This window comes from Myripristis murdjan, chromosome 16 (assembly GCF_902150065.1).
Source record: "Myripristis murdjan chromosome 16, fMyrMur1.1, whole genome shotgun sequence".
NCBI classification, from domain to species: domain Eukaryota; kingdom Metazoa; phylum Chordata; class Actinopteri; order Holocentriformes; family Holocentridae; genus Myripristis; species Myripristis murdjan.
The window spans coordinates 19,212,501-19,229,946 of record NC_043995.1 but is presented as its reverse complement, the minus strand read 5'-3'; the positions used below and the strand labels follow the sequence as shown (position 1 = coordinate 19,229,946).

Sequence of the window (17,446 nt, the reverse complement as noted above, 5' to 3'; positions counted from 1 at the left end):
ACTCACTACAGCTACTCTTACTCCATCTACTAGTGTCAAATCATGCACCACAGAGAGCTGATAGTCCACCCAAACCACGTTTTTTAACTACACCTGCTTACTTTCATCCCTTCATGGCACATGGAGAAGCACCACACAGATAAAACACTCCTATGTCACCATTTTATTGGAATGACATCATGTACTGAAAGCACCACGGAGGATCAAATCATTCAGGCATTATCATGCCTCCCTGTAAATGCTTAATCCCAAATGAAACAACACACACAGCTCAGACATTTGGGGGCCAGTCCACCTCTGACAGAGACCCAAAACAGAAGTCACTGGACTGGCCAAGAGGCATTAAATCACATTCAGAACACATTAATGCACTGGAATACTCTTAAATTACATTGCACTGAGAGAAGTGATCAAATTAAAAGAGCACTTAAATCATTAAAATTCATTCATTCATTCATTCAAATATGGCTTCTATAAAACAAAAGTTAAAAGCTATATATAAAAAAAAAAAAAACAAGCTGTCAAATTCATTTGGCAACAAATCAACAACAGAGACAGTGCAAACGCATTTTAACACTTTGAGATACCAGGAATCATTACCCAGGCACATATGTCACATAACACTGGTTTTCTAGTGTAACAGTCTATAAATATTGTAAACTAGGAGTAAGGGTACATAAAGTAAGTGGATTTAAAGTCTGCATAGGCCTTTACATTGTGCAATAAACACTGATTGTCTGATGCCATTGCATAGCACGACAGCTCTGGTTTGGTTTTGGTCAAATCAACCCTAAACACTTCGCATATTTATCATTTGATTATTCTTTCCAAGTATGACAGTAGTAGTTGCAGTAACACGGGGTATACATGTGCATATATCAGCTAAGCTTGGGTAAAGGGCACTGTACCATGTACTAGAGTGATATGCAGTAAAAAAACAATGTGTGTTAGTACAGGTGGGCAGTGTTTCCTCATGTGTCTAAGGCAGTATTAACATTATTCTAACACTACAGTGTGGCGATACTGACACCGTCTGCATCCATGCGCACTTTAGTATCAGTGTCAGCACTACCGTTTTCTTCCACCTTTGCATCGGACTGGAGTCACAGGCCTTTCAGAACGTACTCTCCAGAGTGTTGTAGTTGTCCTTAAAGTTCTTTAGTTCCAGGAAGTGTTTGGGCCGCTTGCTGCGCTGCTGTGCTGAAGCTGTGAGGTAGGTGGTTTGGGTGGGGGAGGAGGAGCAGCTTGCGGGTCCTGTGGAGCTGGTCAAGTCTTTGGCTGCAGACTGGTGGTGCTGTTGAGCGCTGCTGCTGGTGTGAGATTTCACACTGGAACAGCGAAGGGGGGAAACAGAAAATCTCCTCAGCTAAATAACTGACATTCCTCTCTGGGATTAGCACGAAAGAAAAGCTGTGGAATAAGACGGGAATAAGAGCGTGAAGTGGGAAAAACAGCAGTTACTCACAGAGAGGACAGGTTGGTTAGAGCTTCTTCGAATTTCAGAAACTCTTCTTCGCCAAACACCTGCAGGAAACAAAGGAATTATATCACTAAGGACGTGCACTGAGAAATGTAGAAAGTCAATAAGATGAAAGATTTGCATCCTCCAACTCTGGACATGCATCTCTTATTTTTGGCTCACCATCCATTATTTTTTTTAACATGATAGTAATGAAAAACTAATGGATCATGGAAGCAAGAAAACAGTATGCATACCCTATTTTGTTTTACACAAACTGGGGTATGCAAAATAGGGTATGGAAAAAAAAACACAAAAGACACGCACAGTTTATATTTCTCACAGATTCAGACTGAACACGTTCATGCCTACTCCAAACTCACTTTTTGATGCACACACATGAATAAACATGAGTACACAGTAAGCACACACACACACACACACACACATGCACAAACAAACACTGACCCCTGCCCCATGCCGAGCCCTGTTGTACCCATCCAGCACCACGTCAACGGCGGCACTTTGGCCTTTGCAGAGCAGCGAGCGGGAGTTTCGCAGTTCGAGAAGCCAAGTTCGGAATCTTTTCCCGGTCACGGCGGTGGGAGTCCCGCCCAGCTCGCGGAACGGCAAATCTACGAGAAAGGCGAAACAGCAACATAATGCAGGCATTCACAAGCAGTCAGACTGAACAGCCGACAAACTTTAACTTTAATGTCGCTGGCAGACAGTAAAGCTCACCTGTGTCTCTGATGGCATCCAGCGCTCTCATCCTGTACAGGTAGTCATAGCAACCTGCAAGACAACCAATCAATAATTTCCATATGAACTGCCGATTTAAACTGGGTCAGACCAATATTTTCCAAGTCCAAAGGCCTCTTATGAACACTGCCTGTTTTTTTTTTTTTTCCTTTTTTCTATGTATCTGTTTTCAAATTATTTGTGCTTAATTTATTTTATCCTTCTTGTCTTATGGAAACTTTAAGTCATATCACATCAGTGTAAGGTCTTTGTTAATAACAGGGAGGGAGTACCTGCATGTCTTATGAGTGTGTGTGTGTGTGTGTGTGTGTGTGTGTGTGTGTGTGTGACTGTCACATTCATTACATTATTATTAGATTATTATTACATTATTATTATATTATGGGATGCATTGCTGACAAAGTGACACACTATATTACATTTCTTTTTCTTTTCTTTTTTTTTTTTTTTTAAAAAACATTGCTATGACACATATAAATTGTGTATTTGTACTTCCAGTGATATGCTGCCTGGAGAAAACCACTTTTTAAGCCCCCTGAGGGTTTTTACACAACTCTCCCTCACCTTTAGCTGTTCATTGTATTTTGCATCAAATTTCTTACAGGTGTAATTAAACAAACCAAACCAATACCGTGTGTGTGTGTGTGTGTGTGTGTGTGTGCATGTGTGTGTGTGTGTGTGTGTGTGTGTGTCCATCTCACCAGGTTGTTCTCTGTGTTTTAGCCGGTCATCATCTGGAGACAGCAGGCGAGGCTCAAAGTGGATTTTCTGGACCAAATGCAGTTTGTTTTCAATTTCTTGCCTCAGCTCCTACAGCATAGAGAGGTCAGAGAGTGAAACATCACACAGGATGGCACTTTGGTCTCAGACTCTATCCGTAATATGCAGTGTGTGTGTGTGTGTGTGTGTGTGTTACCTTAGGAGCATTGTGGCCAAGGGGAACATGTGGCCCTCTCCGAGACTTCATGGCAAACCGCATAATTTGCCTTTTGACGAAGATGAACAGCAAAACAAAGACCTGGAGGCGAGCCAAGAATGAGAGGAGCGGCAGAAACACTTGTCCTGTAGTTTGACCTCGGCCCAGGACTCAGCTGGGCTCTGACAGACTGACAGCTGACAGACTGACAGCTGACATGACTTCTGATTTGATACTTGACATGCGGTGTAGTTTCATCAAAACCATCGACCACACTGGGATGTAAACTTACCAGACTTCCGTAGGCCATTACGAGCACGACGTTGACGCTGGATTTAAAAAAGCCGATCATCATTATGAACGTCTTCCTTCAAAATCTCCCAAATTAAATTATTATAATCCGGAGTGCGTCCTATTAACCTTCCTAAGGCACATGGTTTCACGTGAAGCACATTTTAGACACATAACGCCGAATAAAAGACGAGACAACAGGCGAGCTCCATACTTCTCCTTTTCTTCAACACATCTCGCACCCGGTTTGTTGACATCCGGGATAGTCACGTGACGTGGTCGAGTGCGGGTGACGTCGCGTGTCTTGTTCGTGCGGCCTCTTGTGCCACCTGCTGTTTCATTTTATATTCGCACATATTCAGATACTCAGTGGACTCGAATGAAATCATATATACTGTTTAAATCGAATGTAAAAATTCCATTACTTACCATAGAGTATTATTAATTAATCATAAATTATTATAGATTTCATGGTAAAGTTATTGATTGTATATGGTAAATGTCATATAACCTACATAAAAGCAGAATTTCAAAAATGAATCCCAATTTCAGTGTTTCCTTTGAGTGAGACAGAGAGAGTTTAAAGAATATAAAAAAGACCAAGATCAAATTTACAGATACTAAAAAAAAAAAAAAAAAGAAATAAACCTGTCGGCCTTTACTGTGAACTCTTTAAAGAGGGATAACTTATGTGTTGTTGTTTTTCTATATTGATTTATTTATTTATTTATTTGTACTCTTGTGTCTTTGTACATTATGTTGAGTAATCTGAAATATGTACATATTTGAATTTGTTACAAAAAAAAAAAAACAAAACACCATCTGCTGTTCAAAAGCCACAGACCAGAGACAAACAAACAAACTGGATCTCAGCAAGAATCTCTTTTAAAAGAACACAAGGTCCATTACTTTGCTCTTCTTTTTCTTCTGAGGTAGCCTTTCCCCCTTATTTCATTATAACCCTGCTCTATGTCTGTGTTGTTTTTGCATTAACTGCAAGCTGTTCTTTCCAACTGTGTCCCGTTGGGCAAAATTATAATTGGCTATTGTCAAAGTTCCCCTTTCTCTTCGCAGTTTGTTGTATCACATGGCGTCCAGATCATGGGAGCTCTGAAGCCCACACCCTAAAGAATGAATTTAAAAGCACCAGTGTGTCTGCGTGAGCAAGACAGTGATTTGCATCCCTCCGGCAGAAACAGTGTGTGCCATTCTTCTGCCAGGAACAGGGGTGGGTGTCTGTGAGACGCGTAGCTGGAGCTGTTTCCCCCCCCCTACTCACAGACTTATCTCTGTCATGTGTGGACCATGCAGAGCCCCCTTCTTTCTTTAAGCTGATCATTGATTTGATCAGCATTTGCTCTGCCTTAAGACCTGACCATAGGGTGAGAGGAACTTTGCCTCATGATTATTGACAGTTACAGAGATAGACTGAGAGGAGGTGACACTGTATCTCATCTCAGTTGCAGGATGCTGAGGTGCAAACCACAACTTCCTCTGTCTTAACGGAAGACAGCAGCTGGGGCATAAGACAGTGCAGACAGTGCAGCTGTAAGAGGAGCTACCATCTGGAAACACAAAATGTAAGTATCGATACATTTTAGTATTTCTGTCTATCTGTGTTGTTCTGCACATATTTTGTATTTCAATGGCCGGTTGTTCGGCATCCCACTCCACAGAATTGACCATTCCAGCAAACAATACTGCTTGTTCTGCCTCGGTTTGGATATAACCTATCAGCAATCTCAGATGTTTTTCCTTTGCAGTCGACATTGCACAGGCCCACACAGTTTTAGGAGATAAACAGTGCTGCAGGTCAAGTTCTTCTCCTCTTGGCATGTGAATTTCAGTTTCACATGTGTAAATGTGTGGTTGCTGGAAAAAAAAAAAAAAAAACAACTTTGACTTTGATTTTAAATGTTTGTATATGTATAAACTGTCAAAATACAATGTGAGAAAAAAAACCTCACATATGAAAACCAACAGGTTTTCTTATGTGAAAATCACAGGTTTATTTGGGACTGTATTTATCTGCGTTGTTTTTTCTAGGGCTCTATAATCACATTAATCTATCATTATGTCTTGCGCTTCCTGTTTCAGTCCAAAGGATTACTGGGTATTATGCAGGTAACATGATTCTACTGCCACTGCCAACTTTCACTCTCTCATTTGAAGTGTTTAATGAAGGAGAGATTGCCTAAGGTGGGCTGATACTGCAGTGCTATGCTGAGCTGTCTTAATTCCCCTTTTTCTGTGTGTTTTTATGCCTGTTTCACACAATTACCTGAACCTAATCTCCTCTCCCTTGGGCTATGAAATGGTGATGTCACACCGGGTAGACATAGAGATGCAGTTCTGTATGTCTGTAGGGTGTGTATGTAAGTGTATGTGTAAGTGGGTGACACACTGAGCTACTCAGGAATGCTACCCTGTGAGAAGAGGAAAGAGGGAGAGAGCAACAATTGGAGGGGGAGGAGAGAAAGAGTCTGAGGAGGAAGGAGAGAGAGGGAGAGAGAGAGGACGAGAGGATAAACCAGTGTGGCAGGTTTGCGTCACTGTACAGAATCCATCATGCAAAGCTGAAGGAAGCAGAAGGAGAGAGTGAGCGAGCTGTTTGGAGCTGATGCCACTGAGCAGCGCTTCTTTTGAACCCATGTCAACAAAATGGTCTAGGACAAGTACAGAGCTGGTTCCCAAGGAAGGTAAAATGTGTGTGCATGAGTGAGTGTTTGCCTGATGTCAGTGTGCATTTGTGCCTTTCTTTGTAAAGGTGTTTAATCTGAGGTGAGAGTAAACGGGGCTGTGTTGCCAGGGTTTCCCAGATGGAGGGCTAGGCTAGGTGACCTGGCAGAGCAGGTGTTTCTGTAAACTGACACTCATACTCGACTGCACTGGAAAGCACCATCAGAGCCCCCTTCACAAAGGTGCATGCTGTAACCTAGACTTCACAGAGCGCCTTATGTTGACATGTTTTGCCAGCATTTGTAACAGCTTTATTTAATTGTTCAGGTTCTTATCAAATCTGTGCTGTTATCATGCATCCTAAAGCAGGCTGTTTGTTTTGTGACTCAGTCAATTGACGATTGGATCATGACTCTAAGGTCAAAGATACATGGTGTCATTGGCTTCCCAGCTGTATTTTTGTAAGTTACAATCAGATGTCGGTGGTAAAAGTTATCCCAGATGGCTGTATGTAAATCAGGCTCACTTTGTTCCAATCTCTGTCCATCTTATCTGATCACTGACTGGATCCTGCCTTTTGTTGGGTACTTTAAATCTGTTGCTGTCTCTGTCTGACTGTGTGACAATGTTAGTATGTGAGTCAGAGAAGTTGATTGTAGCACTATAAGACATTGTTTATGCTGAGTGGATTGTTGTTAGGTGAGTTTTTCCAGTTTTTAGTTCAGGTTTAGCTGAAGCTGACAGATACTCTGGGGTATGTTACTTGTGTAAACAGCCGTTATGACATGTGTGTACAACTGAGCGCATTGTCCTGCCTATCTGTGAATGGATTCATTGAGTCAGTGCAGGGGGAATGTTAGAAAGGCAGAGACATGTCACCGATGAGATAACTCTGATCATCAGGCTGTTCAGTTTTGAGTGAACATAGCATTTTGGTCGCCTCCCCACCCCATCTATTTATTTCTAAACTTGCTGTGCTCTTATTCTGTGTCTCACTGTATTTTTCTCTCATATCCCTTTACCATTTTCTTTTTCATCATTCTTCATATCTTTGCCCATTCATTGTTCACTTGGTGTTTCTCTCCAGCCCTCTCTTTTCGCTGTGCTCAACCACTCTGTGATTCTGCTTGACCATTTGGAGCAGCCAGACTGACCACAATCCACATATCACAACATTCCAGCCCATTCCGTTCTGAGGATGGAAATTTGTATTTGTGCATTTTTTATGCTTGGCAGGCAATGGGAGCTGTTTGCTGAATTCAAACTGGGGAACTGAGGAATCCAGGGGACAGGATAAAGTTTGCGACCGATCACGAAGAGGAGCCAAGAAACGTTGACCGGAATAGACCAGAAAACCATCAGTAGCACCATTCAGAACTCAAGCTTGTTGACGCTGGATTTATGTGTCTTTGCAACTGTGCTTCTTCTATGGAGAACCTGAACAAGAGAGGATTGTAGTTGTGCCACTCTGTCCTCTTCACTGGAGCTACAGCATATTTGTGTTTGCAGCACACCCGAAACTGCAGCAGTCAGACAAATTGCTTTGAGAGTGGAGTCGAAAAGACAGTTCCTTGGAATCTCTCAGTATCAAATTCACTTTTTCCGCTCTCTTTTTGGGATTTGGCACTTGACAGTAGGTTATTAAGTTTGTTTACTCTCAGACAATGGACTTGTCCTTGCTCCCCACTCCAGTGAGTGAGTACAACAACCAGAGGACAGGACCGCGCTTCACTGTCCGCTCAGCTAACTCCCCCTCCTATGTTCTCAATCACAGACAAGGTCTTAGGATATCCAGAGCTAGATCAGAAGACAGGAGGGAGAACCTTGCGAGGGATTCAAAGAAAGAGACATGCAGGGAGGAGGAGCGTGGTCCTCCCCTTGAACAGTGGCAGAGGGGCACAGACAATGAGAGCCACCCAGTCACGGGAAATCAAGCCAATGTCAGTGGTCAGGAGAAGGAAACATCAGGCCACAAAACATCTGGCCAGTTGAAGCAGAACGGTACCTCAGGCAAAGCAGTCACTGAGTCTGGCAGTGACAGAAGTGGAAACTACAACCCAGAATGTGGAAGGCGGGGAAGGACAGAGTGGAGAAGACACTACCTGCCCAATAGAAGTAAGAGTTTAGATTGGAGAACTGGGGCATCTAGCCCTGATCGGGGCACAAAGGCTGATAACCCTGCAAGCCTGATATTTTCAGGGAATCATGGAAGGGTCATTCCTAAAGATGTTGAAAGTCTGGAGAAACGAAGAAGGACAGGAGATGGAGATAGAATAGAGGGCACAGAGAGCAGAGTGTTGTCAGCAGTAAAGGCCTATAACTCTGCAGGTACAGGAAATGTAGTCGGAGAGAGGAGCCCAGTGGATGAACATCCAAAAAGGTATGTAGGTGCAGAGCTGAGTCATATAGGCAACAATTTGGACAGGGTTGGTAGGGGTCAGTCACTCCCCTCCAGGCTGAGGCTGCGAGTTGGGTCTGACTCAGGCATCAAGGAGACAGGGCCCAAAGGAGGTCAGAGTATATTGGAGCGGATAGAGAAACTGTATGGGTCAGGTAAAACTGAGGATTCCACTAGAAGTAAGGACACCTCTTCCTTCATGAGAGACTCCCCCACCAGCCCACCTGCCAATCAGGGGAGAAGGTTGTCATATGAGGTGGAAGCAGGGGGAACCTTTCCTAAACGTTTTTCCAGGGGGGAGAAAAACAGCCTGAGTGTGGTGCAAAGCAGTAAAACGTTCACCTTTTCACCTAATACTGATACCAAAGAGAGATCTTCAGGGGTGCAGTGGCAAGGAAAGATCACAGGCAGTTGTTCAGGGGAGGGGGGGTTTCAGTCGGGTAGAGGGGCACTGGAGATGGGCACCAGGTCTCTGGACAGAGCAAGGAGCAGGAACAGTCTTGCAGCTCAGCTGAGATCTGCAAGGGCCACAGCAAGAATTGTTCCTGTTTATCCACAGCCACACACTTTCTTAGAGGAAAAGAATTCAGCTTCTTTCAGAGATCTGTCTGGATCCACAGAGGGAAGAGCAAGTGGAAATAAGGATAAGGACAGGGTGGACAGTGGAGATGAAAAAGGTGGGGTTGATGAGAGGATGAGAGATAGAATTAAACACCACTCATCGGTGAAAATGGAGAGGGTTAAAGAACAGGAAAGGGAGAAGGAGACTGATGATGGAGTAAAAGAGGAGAAAAGGAAATATGAAAGTGGAGTGAGGAGTGCTAGCATCACAGAGGATGTATTTGAGGATAGCAGTTTGAAAAGCAGAGAAAAAAAGACGTTTCCAGAGAAGGTCGTCGTTCCCTCTGCAGCTAATGTGAGAAATAAGATCCATCAGTTTGAGGCTCTGACCCAGAGAGCCCAGGGCTCGGCAGCAGGCCAGTTTCTGATTCCCAGGCGCACCTTCTCTGTGCCGGCCCAGCTTGGTGGGGCCCATGATGGGGTAAAAAAGAGTGGATCAGAGAGAGCAATACATGAACTGAGAGAAAAGTGGGGGGGGTCGAGGGAGGGAGAGGAGGCAGGTAATAAAGCCAAGGAGAAAGTGACAGAAACTATTAAGAAGAATCAAGTGCTATCCGTGAGCAGAGGTGAAACACAAGATGAGGATAAGAAAGCCCAGAGAAGATCAAACCTGAGGACTGCATCAATAGATGAGGTAGGACTAAGGCTAGGCAACAGAGACAGGAGAGTTGGAGATTTAGTTGAGAGGGTAGGAAAAGAAGATGTGGGTGGTGGTAACAGCCATGCTGATGACTTTGGCAAATATTCCCGACTCAAGGATACACTAGCACTTCCTCTAAATGGAGAGGCTAAAAGACAGAGGCATAGGAAATTTTACATAGATGAGACTGATTTCGCCAAAGTCACTAGCCCTGAGAGATCAAGTAACACAGATATCACAAACAACGACACGCCGCCTTCGCTGTTGTCTAACTCCGATGATGCACCCATCAGTTTGTTACGCACTCCTGAGTTGTCTGATGTGCAGAAAGCAACACCCACTGGGAGTCTTTCACCTGTTAGCGATGAAGACAAGACCCCAACAAATACCCCAGAGAGCTCACCCTTTCTTTCACACCACTCGCTGCCTGAAAACACAGCTGCCAATGCAGGCAGACAAAATGAAAGCACTCCTGTTTCCACGCACACACGTAAAACTCCAGCGGGAGATGCTCCACATCTCCTCCTTCCACACGCCGCTTCCCCCCACAGCTGCCTCCCTGACCTCTCACCCCCAGATGTCACTGTACCCAGTCTGGGGGGCGGGAAGTGGGATGAGGACTTGGTTGCTCGGGTAGCCGGCTGGAACCTCCAAATCAAGGGCTGGAATGGGGATGAAGATGATGAAGATGATGATGATGAGGGCACAGAGAAAGATGAAGATTCCAACTATGACTCTGACTCTGGAGACTCCTCAGTGACCATCACCAGTAACATGAGCCAGTCAGATCGCAGGAGCTTCTCTGTCAGGTGGGTGAAACAAATGCCTGCTGGGAAATCGAAATGCTTGATCAGTGTCTGCATCCAGCACCACAATCCATGCACCTGCTGTATTTATATTTCTAGTTAAGATGTAAGAGATCGTGGAGAGAACTGGGCAGTTTTTAAATTTCATATTCTTTACCCATCCTTGTCTCCTGTCTCCTCCGTGTAGTCTTGCCGACCTGTGTAACTTTGGTGGAGTTGAATTTGACGACGAGTCTGAGAATGAAAACGATGAGTGGCTGTCGGGACGGCGGTCTGCCTCCCTCAGCTCAGACGTGTCTGCCCTGTCCTGCGTGTCCATGCTGCCCAATGAGGAGCTGGACCGGCTGCTGGACGACGTCAAGAACCTGGGAGACAGCACTCTGCAGGTACACGCAGCTCTTTACATGCTTTTCTGTGGTATTAAGCATATCCCACTATTGTGAATTAGTCGCCTGACTGATATATTGGTCAGCCGACATCGTCCGATAGTATCAGCCAATATTGGCCTATTACAGATATGTCAGTATCATCTCAGTATCAGTGTGTATGGTGACTGATATGCTTTGATGTGAAACTTTTTTGCATAACGTAATGCAGAAAAAGATGCTTTGGATGATTTAGAAATGTATTCTTTGATTAAGTTATTTGTTTAAGAAAGTGCCCTTCTGAGTACCTTTGCAAAGTCATATTGGTGCAAAACCCATGCACAATCCACACAAAAAAGGTCTATTTTCACTCCAGCTCAAACATTTTCTGTATCAGCTTGCATATGGGTAATCAGTTTTCCCCCTTCTAAAACTGGTATCAGTGTCAATCTCAAAAAACCATATTGGTCGGGCACTAGTGTGAATAACACAACCTCCCACCCTTAATTTATCTGTTTCTCTTTCTCTTTCTTTGGCTACAGTAACACTTTTCAATTCAGCGACCCCTTTTCTCTTGGTATTAACGTGAGTCTGTCAAAATGCAGTCTAGATATGTTCAAATCATAACATATGTTCAAATCATTTTCCCCTCTCCCTCACCACTGTGCAGATTACAGTGCTACATTGAGGCCTGCATGACAAGTACGGTTGCACAAAAATAATTTTGCTCATTTTGCGGTCAGATTTTCTAAACTAGATATGCATGTGGTCATGCTTACTTAGATGGCCTGGACACAATCTAGCCACAGTGCACACAAATGCAATGTTAAGAGGGGAAGCAATTTAGAAACAGATTTAAATAAGTAACAGACATTATCAGGCTAGGTTTGGGCATTTGATGCAGTCTCACAAGACCTAACCTCAAGATTCAGATGGCAAAAATGAGTTTGTAGGTCTAGGACCATTTCTTATTTTTTATTTTCTGTCAACTGTAAAAATATAGAAACCATATCAAAAGATACTGTTAAAACCATGTTGAAATTACAAGCATATCCATAACCCAAATCACTTTCTCCCTCCCCCTCCACCTTTTCTCCTTGTAGCACTATGAAGATGTTCAGGTGGTGGTTCTCCATAAGGACGAGGGAGTTGGACTGGGCTTCACTGTGGCTGGAGGCGTGGACCAGAACAAGCCAATCACTGTAAGAAAATATTACTTCTCATTCTCTTTTTCAGAAAACATGTGAAACAGGGGTGTAACAACTCATTCATAGCATCAATGCATTGACTGTAAATTCAGCTGATTCAGTTGCACTGATCTGCTAAAAGAAACAAACAGAGGGAGCTGCTGTTTTGATGTAATGGAATATTATTATTATTATATTATTATTATTCTTAAAGCAAATGACCCAACTTGTGAATCCTAAATTGAATTGGATCTTTATTATAAGATTCACACCCCTAATGTGAAAGCATTGTGCTCAGCCTCTTCATTTGTCTGTAAATATTTTCTCCTTCAGGTCCATAAGGTGTTTCCCTCTGGTGTGGCGGCCCACCAGGGCTCCATCATGGAGGGGGACCAGGTCTTGTCAATCAATGGCACAGCGCTGTGTGGCTCCACCCACTGGGAGGCCCTGAGGACCCTCAGGAGGGCGAGAACCCGTGGGATGGGAGTGGTAGTCCTGAGGAGAGGGGGGGTTGGCAGCACCTGTATGGCTGGGGTGGAGGCAGACAGTGGGAAACAAGCACAGACTGAGCCCACAGAACCAGGTGAGAGGTCACACTTTAGCAGAGCTTTGACCAGGCCAGTGCACTGACAATTAGTCTTGGACTCAAGCATCCTGACTCTACATAACTACAAATTGCAGCTCTACAGACAAAGGATGCTGTCTTGTATAAATAGATATAGCAATTTCAAGTGACAAAAAATGTCCTCATCTTCCAGGTCAGCGTGTGTGTGTGAGGCTGGAGAAGCAGAGCAGAGATCTGGGCTTCAGCCTGGTGGGAGGTGTCGGCTCCAGCCAGGGGGACAAACCTCTCAGCATACAGAAGATCTTCCAGGGTGAGTGTCAAAGGTCAGCCTGTCAGAGCTCCAGACAGGAATACAGGGGTTTAAAAGCAGTTCCTAATAATCATTATATATTATTTCTAAACAAGCAGAAAAGAGAAATATATCATTACCCACATAAGGCCGGCTTCCAGGAGCTGCTGAACAGTCTGGGGCATGCCACATTTGCAGATGTCAGAGTCCAATCCTCTTGAGGAGGGAGCAAGATTTTCCCAGCCAGTGAGCAGGCGGTTGAGCCTCACCCAGGCATGGTGTGAGAGCTGGTGGCCAAGGGGTTTACAGGAGGGGTTTCTTGTGAAGGTCTGCAGATTGGTATTGCCCCTTTTCCACTCCTCCAGCCATCTGTCTGCTACCCAGGAGGGTTTAAGCGGGGAGCTCCTACCCATAGATAGGGCTTATAGGGCAGAGTGTTTGCAGATGAGCCTTTGGGGAAGCTCATCTGCAGGCAGGCTGCGTGGAGATGAGGCTGTCAGGCTGTTTGGCTATGTGACCACACTGTTGTGGCGTATTCAGCAGTAGAATACTCCAGTGTGAAAACCAATGTGTGTAGTGTGGTGAAGTCTGCTCCACAGCCTGAGCTGATAAGCTTCTTGATGAAGGAGACATGTTTTTGCATCTTTTCGGCAACATTCTTGAGGTGGGGACCGGTGGTGAGGCTCTGGTCAGGGGTGATGCTGAGGTACACAGGTTCTGCATCACATGTCGTTTTCCTGCCGTTGTGGTTGATGGTTAGTTCCTTCTTGTCACGTCTGTTTGCTGGGTGGGAAAAGGAGGAGGCGGTTTTCTTCTGTAACAGCTGTAACTAAGTTTACATGACAGCCTTTTCCTGAATAGTAATTTCCCTCTTTCACCATCAGGAGGTCCAGTTAACAAAGTCTGTCCTGGTGATGAGCTGCTGGAGATTCAAGGTGTGAATGTGGTGGGGATGAGACGCCTGGAGGCCTGGAATTTGATCAGAAGACTGCCCCCTGGGCCTGTGGATGTGGTACTGCACCGTCCCATCAAACATTCAGAAATCTAAAAAAAATATTGAGGGAGCTCTGGGTGCACAGCACCTCAGGGAACACTGAACCAGAAACTTAAAGCTATCTATGAGAGACAACATCTCTTGAGGTTGTTTTACTGCTGCCAAAGCTAAGACTACAACATTAATCAGCTAATTGTAACGTCCAACAGATTTAAGACACGTTTTAGTTGTAATAACAGCAAAGCACTGAAGGAAAGAAAGGATCTTAGAGACCATGTCAGAAGATTGCATATGATTTGTGAACTGGGATTACAGCTGTTTGGTTCTTTGTGATTCTTTAAGGCCTACGTCTACCTCAAGGACTGGAATATTTCTCTACCAGCCATATTTAAAATGCACTGATGATTTATAGATATATCACAGCTAACATCTTTTGTAACAGATGGTTTGGTCACTTAAAAGTTTTTAATGTGGAAGCTGTACATGCAAACTATGAAGAATATTGTTACAGATGTGTTGTAATATAATGTGAATAGAGAGTTAACTACATTTAGAGTTTATATTGCTTTTCAATAAATCCTAACTTCAGCTTGTGTTTCTTCTTTAAATACATCAGTATGGCCACTTTCCAGCAGAGGGTGATAGAGGGTTGCTACATATTTTTTTCACAGGTCCTCAGAGATTGCGCTGGTAAATATGCACAACAGAGAAAACAACAGAGAAACATAACATAAAGTGTCCTCACACATTCCAATAGATATGATAAGGTAGTATGAAGACAAGTTTCAACTGTGTATGTTTTGCTATCTACATGTACATGTACTTATCTTATCTGATGTTACCTCAGTATTCTGCTACGGTCATGTGCTTCTCTGCATTTTATCGGCAACAGCATAGTTCTTCACTCCTACATGGCAATTATAGGGGTTGCATAAATCATTAGTAGAGTCCATAGTCCAGTCAGAGGGCTATGGTGACATTCAGACTTCAGCATAACCATTTTACCAGTTTAGTAATTGTTTGGATAACTGATTACACCACGTGGCACTAATAATCTACTGCCCGGTGACATTAATTTTATAATCTGTGATGACAGAAAGTGTGTTGGTAATGGGTCTTGATTCAGGAATGTCACTGCTGCACCAACATCTAAGCATTCCACAGATTCAGAAAATATGCCATCAAATGTGGCATGGCATTTTGGCCTTGAAAGCCACAGAGGTGCTTTATCTTTTTTTTTTTCAGACCATGAAATGAGTGGATTGTGTATTATGTTTGAGTGTTGCAGTGATGGAAGATTTACAGTAAAGACAGTAAAAAGTAAAGGGGGGGTGGGGGGGTATTACTGCTTTATTAGACAGACACAATGGAGAGAGACGGGGCAGAGCGAGGGGATGACATGAACCCAAGCTAGATTTTAAATCAGGCCGCTGCAGCTAAATTAGTCTCAGAAGCACATTATGCACTGGGGCGCCCACAAATACATTTTGGACCTCCCATACTGTATACTGACTGTATAGTGACCATGCCTTTTGATGCCCTTATAATGAACCATTGTTTTAAAAATACAAAAAAGGAAAATCGTGTTAGGATGAGCTAAAGCTTTAGTTGGAGTAGCCACAATGCAATATATATTTTTTCCATCCTGCATAACTAAAGCTCTGAATCTGCCCTAACCATAACTATTAAACCATAAGTCTGCAAGAAAGCCACATTTCTTGATGCTAGCACCAACTGTGATTATAGGGTAGCTGAAACTATGCAGCTATATAAGTTCTGTGGGTCTCATGGCCCCTGATTGGGTTGTTTATTTGCTTTTGCTATTCTGGTGATTTCAAATTAATTTATTGATATTTATAGTGGATCTCACAGATATCCACTGCATACAAACAATTACGTTCATGCCAACTTTTCTTCTCATTTGCATAAGTGACATTGAATTTATGAGGTTCAAAGTCTAGTCGGCAGTTGCTGTGCACATAAAGTGATGAGGGGAGTCTTGCATATCTCTGGATGTACTTATTTAGCCGACGTATGTGAGGAGCAGCGTCACACATGGACTCAACCAGCAAGTACACCACATTTGGACAGATTGACAAGACATACAATGGATGAAAATACTAACCATGAAATACTGAAGTGTGTGGACATCTGTGAGTGTTGTAAAAGGAAAAGAGAGAGAGAATCTTCCAGAGAGTAAGGCTGCTGTTTTTTTCCTGTATAAATAGCTAATAGGTAGATTGAGCTTTCTGGATCAGCCAATCCCAAGGTCTGACCTGCACAATAAAAGAGTAAGAGCTCATCCAGCTGTGGAGGAGGCAAGGAGGAAAAGGCAAAGAAGTGGGGGCAAATAGTTCAGAAGTGGGACACTGGATGCGTCAGTGAAGGTTGTGGCAGCAGACTTGAATTAGCATCATCACCATCACCTTCTTCATCAAAGGCATCACTTCAGCTCCCAGGCAGACAGACAGCCTGGTTAGCAGAGCTGAGCTGGGGAAGTGGTGTGTCTAACGGTGGAGAGAGGGGAGACAGACGGGGACATCAGAGAGACAGGCTGAGGAAAGGACAAGAAGAGCAGCATGGATGAACTAAAGCCCAAGCAGGTGAAGGGGCTGGTGAAGTCTCTGAAGGTGAGGAACGCCCTGGTCCGAGAGTGCATGGCTGAGTTCTTGGGAACCTTCGTCTTGCTGGTAAGTGGCAAGTGGCTTTATGAGTTTTGATTTTGACTAATAACTAAAATCACGATCCAAAGCGTTCGGGGTCTCAGAAAATCAGAAACTGATCAGTGGCAATGGTAAGGTACTTAAAATGCTAGAATGAACCAGTTCTATAGAATGTGATGATTAATATAGACTTTAAAAAAAAAAACAAAAAAAAAAAAAAAAAAAAACATAAATGACTGTTAGTGAAAAATTATTATAATTTATTATTATTATAATATTTTAGTATTTTATTTATTTTAATTTACATGATGAATACTCTTTTTTAAAAACATCCTGTGTCTACTCAGTGGTTTTCAGATAAAGAGAATGCATAAAACCCATAAAAGAAAGAAAGAAAGAAAGAAAGAAAGAAAGAAAGAAAAGACAGTATAAAGATGTAGTGTGTAAGGTGAAAGGAACAGTGATCCATGAAATTAACATAAAGAACTAAATGACCCATAAAAGGTTCATAGAGGCCATAATTCCTAAGTTCAGTAAAAATGTTCATTGTTAATTCATGTGCCATTTAACCTTGGTATTAATCTTCATAACTATCTCTGGCACCAAGTGAGTTTGCCGTGACCTTGTTACCAGTGATCATATAATAATGGAGTGTTACTTAACCATTTATTGCCCTTAGATTTTCCACCGAAAAAATTTCCTGTCACAACAGTGGTAGTTATGAAGTGAGAGCATATAAAGTGTGTGTGTGTGTGTGTGTGTTTACTTGTAAGGTCATCATGTGTGACAATTGGAGTCACTGTTGTAGGGC

General features: G+C 43.2%; 3 protein-coding genes across 6 annotated transcripts in view; 2 read left to right on the top strand and 1 right to left on the bottom strand.

Moving 5' to 3' along the window:
- Nucleotides 1-148: 148 nt before the first annotated feature.
- Nucleotides 149-3,685, bottom strand: ltap1 (lipid transport auxiliary protein 1). The gene is made up of 7 exons (XM_030072574.1): nucleotides 3,430-3,685; nucleotides 3,138-3,239; nucleotides 2,923-3,031; nucleotides 2,201-2,254; nucleotides 1,928-2,094; nucleotides 1,466-1,524; nucleotides 149-1,328 (listed from the first exon to the last, which is right to left on the bottom strand). Exons 1-7 carry the CDS (start codon nucleotides 3,490-3,492, stop codon nucleotides 1,115-1,117), a joined length of 768 nt encoding a protein of 255 aa, XP_029928434.1. The 5' UTR covers nucleotides 3,493-3,685; the 3' UTR covers nucleotides 149-1,114.
- A 1,287-nt stretch (nucleotides 3,686-4,972) lies between these two features.
- On the top strand, nucleotides 4,973-14,560 carry LOC115373923 (uncharacterized). 4 transcript variants are annotated; one of them, XM_030072572.1, is made up of 7 exons: nucleotides 4,973-5,008; nucleotides 7,344-10,575; nucleotides 10,760-10,958; nucleotides 12,041-12,139; nucleotides 12,458-12,707; nucleotides 12,883-12,999; nucleotides 13,863-14,560. In XM_030072572.1, exons 2-7 carry the CDS (start codon nucleotides 7,772-7,774, stop codon nucleotides 14,024-14,026), a joined length of 3,633 nt encoding a protein of 1,210 aa, XP_029928432.1. In that variant the 5' UTR covers nucleotides 4,973-5,008; nucleotides 7,344-7,771; the 3' UTR covers nucleotides 14,027-14,560. The 4 variants fall into 4 exon arrangements, with proteins under 4 accessions (XP_029928432.1, XP_029928431.1, XP_029928430.1 ...); XM_030072571.1 differs by lacking the exon at nucleotides 4,973-5,008 and adding an exon at nucleotides 5,942-6,127; XM_030072570.1 differs by lacking the exon at nucleotides 4,973-5,008 and adding an exon at nucleotides 5,942-6,127 and having other exon boundaries at nucleotides 7,195-10,575.
- A 1,991-nt stretch (nucleotides 14,561-16,551) lies between these two features.
- aqp10a (aquaporin 10a) overlaps nucleotides 16,552-17,446 on the top strand; it is a 4,395-nt gene continuing 3,500 nt past the window's right edge. Inside the window, exon 1 of the mRNA XM_030072119.1 lies at nucleotides 16,552-16,662. Coding sequence (XP_029927979.1) covers nucleotides 16,552-16,662 — 111 coding nt within the window. The remainder of the gene's footprint in view (nucleotides 16,663-17,446) is intronic.

Bases quoted from the DNA above. Each gene is read 5' to 3' on its own strand.
- ltap1 (XM_030072574.1), bottom strand. From the start codon at position 3,492: ATGATGATCGGCTTTTTTAAATCCAGCGTCAACGTCGTGCTCGTAATG. The intron at 2,255-2,922 runs GTGAGATGGACA...GTTGTCTTGCAG, and splicing joins AAAACACAGAGAACAACCTG to GTTGCTATGACTACCTGTAC. The intron at 1,525-1,927 runs GTCAGTGTTTGT...TGTTTCCTGCAG, and splicing joins GGGCTCGGCATGGGGCAGGG to GTGTTTGGCGAAGAAGAGTT.
- LOC115373923 (XM_030072572.1), top strand. From the start codon at position 7,772: ATGGACTTGTCCTTGCTCCCCACTCCAGTGAGTGAGTACAACAACCAG. The intron at 10,576-10,759 runs GTGGGTGAAACA...TCCTCCGTGTAG, and splicing joins CGCAGGAGCTTCTCTGTCAG to TCTTGCCGACCTGTGTAACT. The intron at 12,140-12,457 runs GTAAGAAAATAT...TTTCTCCTTCAG, and splicing joins ACCAGAACAAGCCAATCACT to GTCCATAAGGTGTTTCCCTC.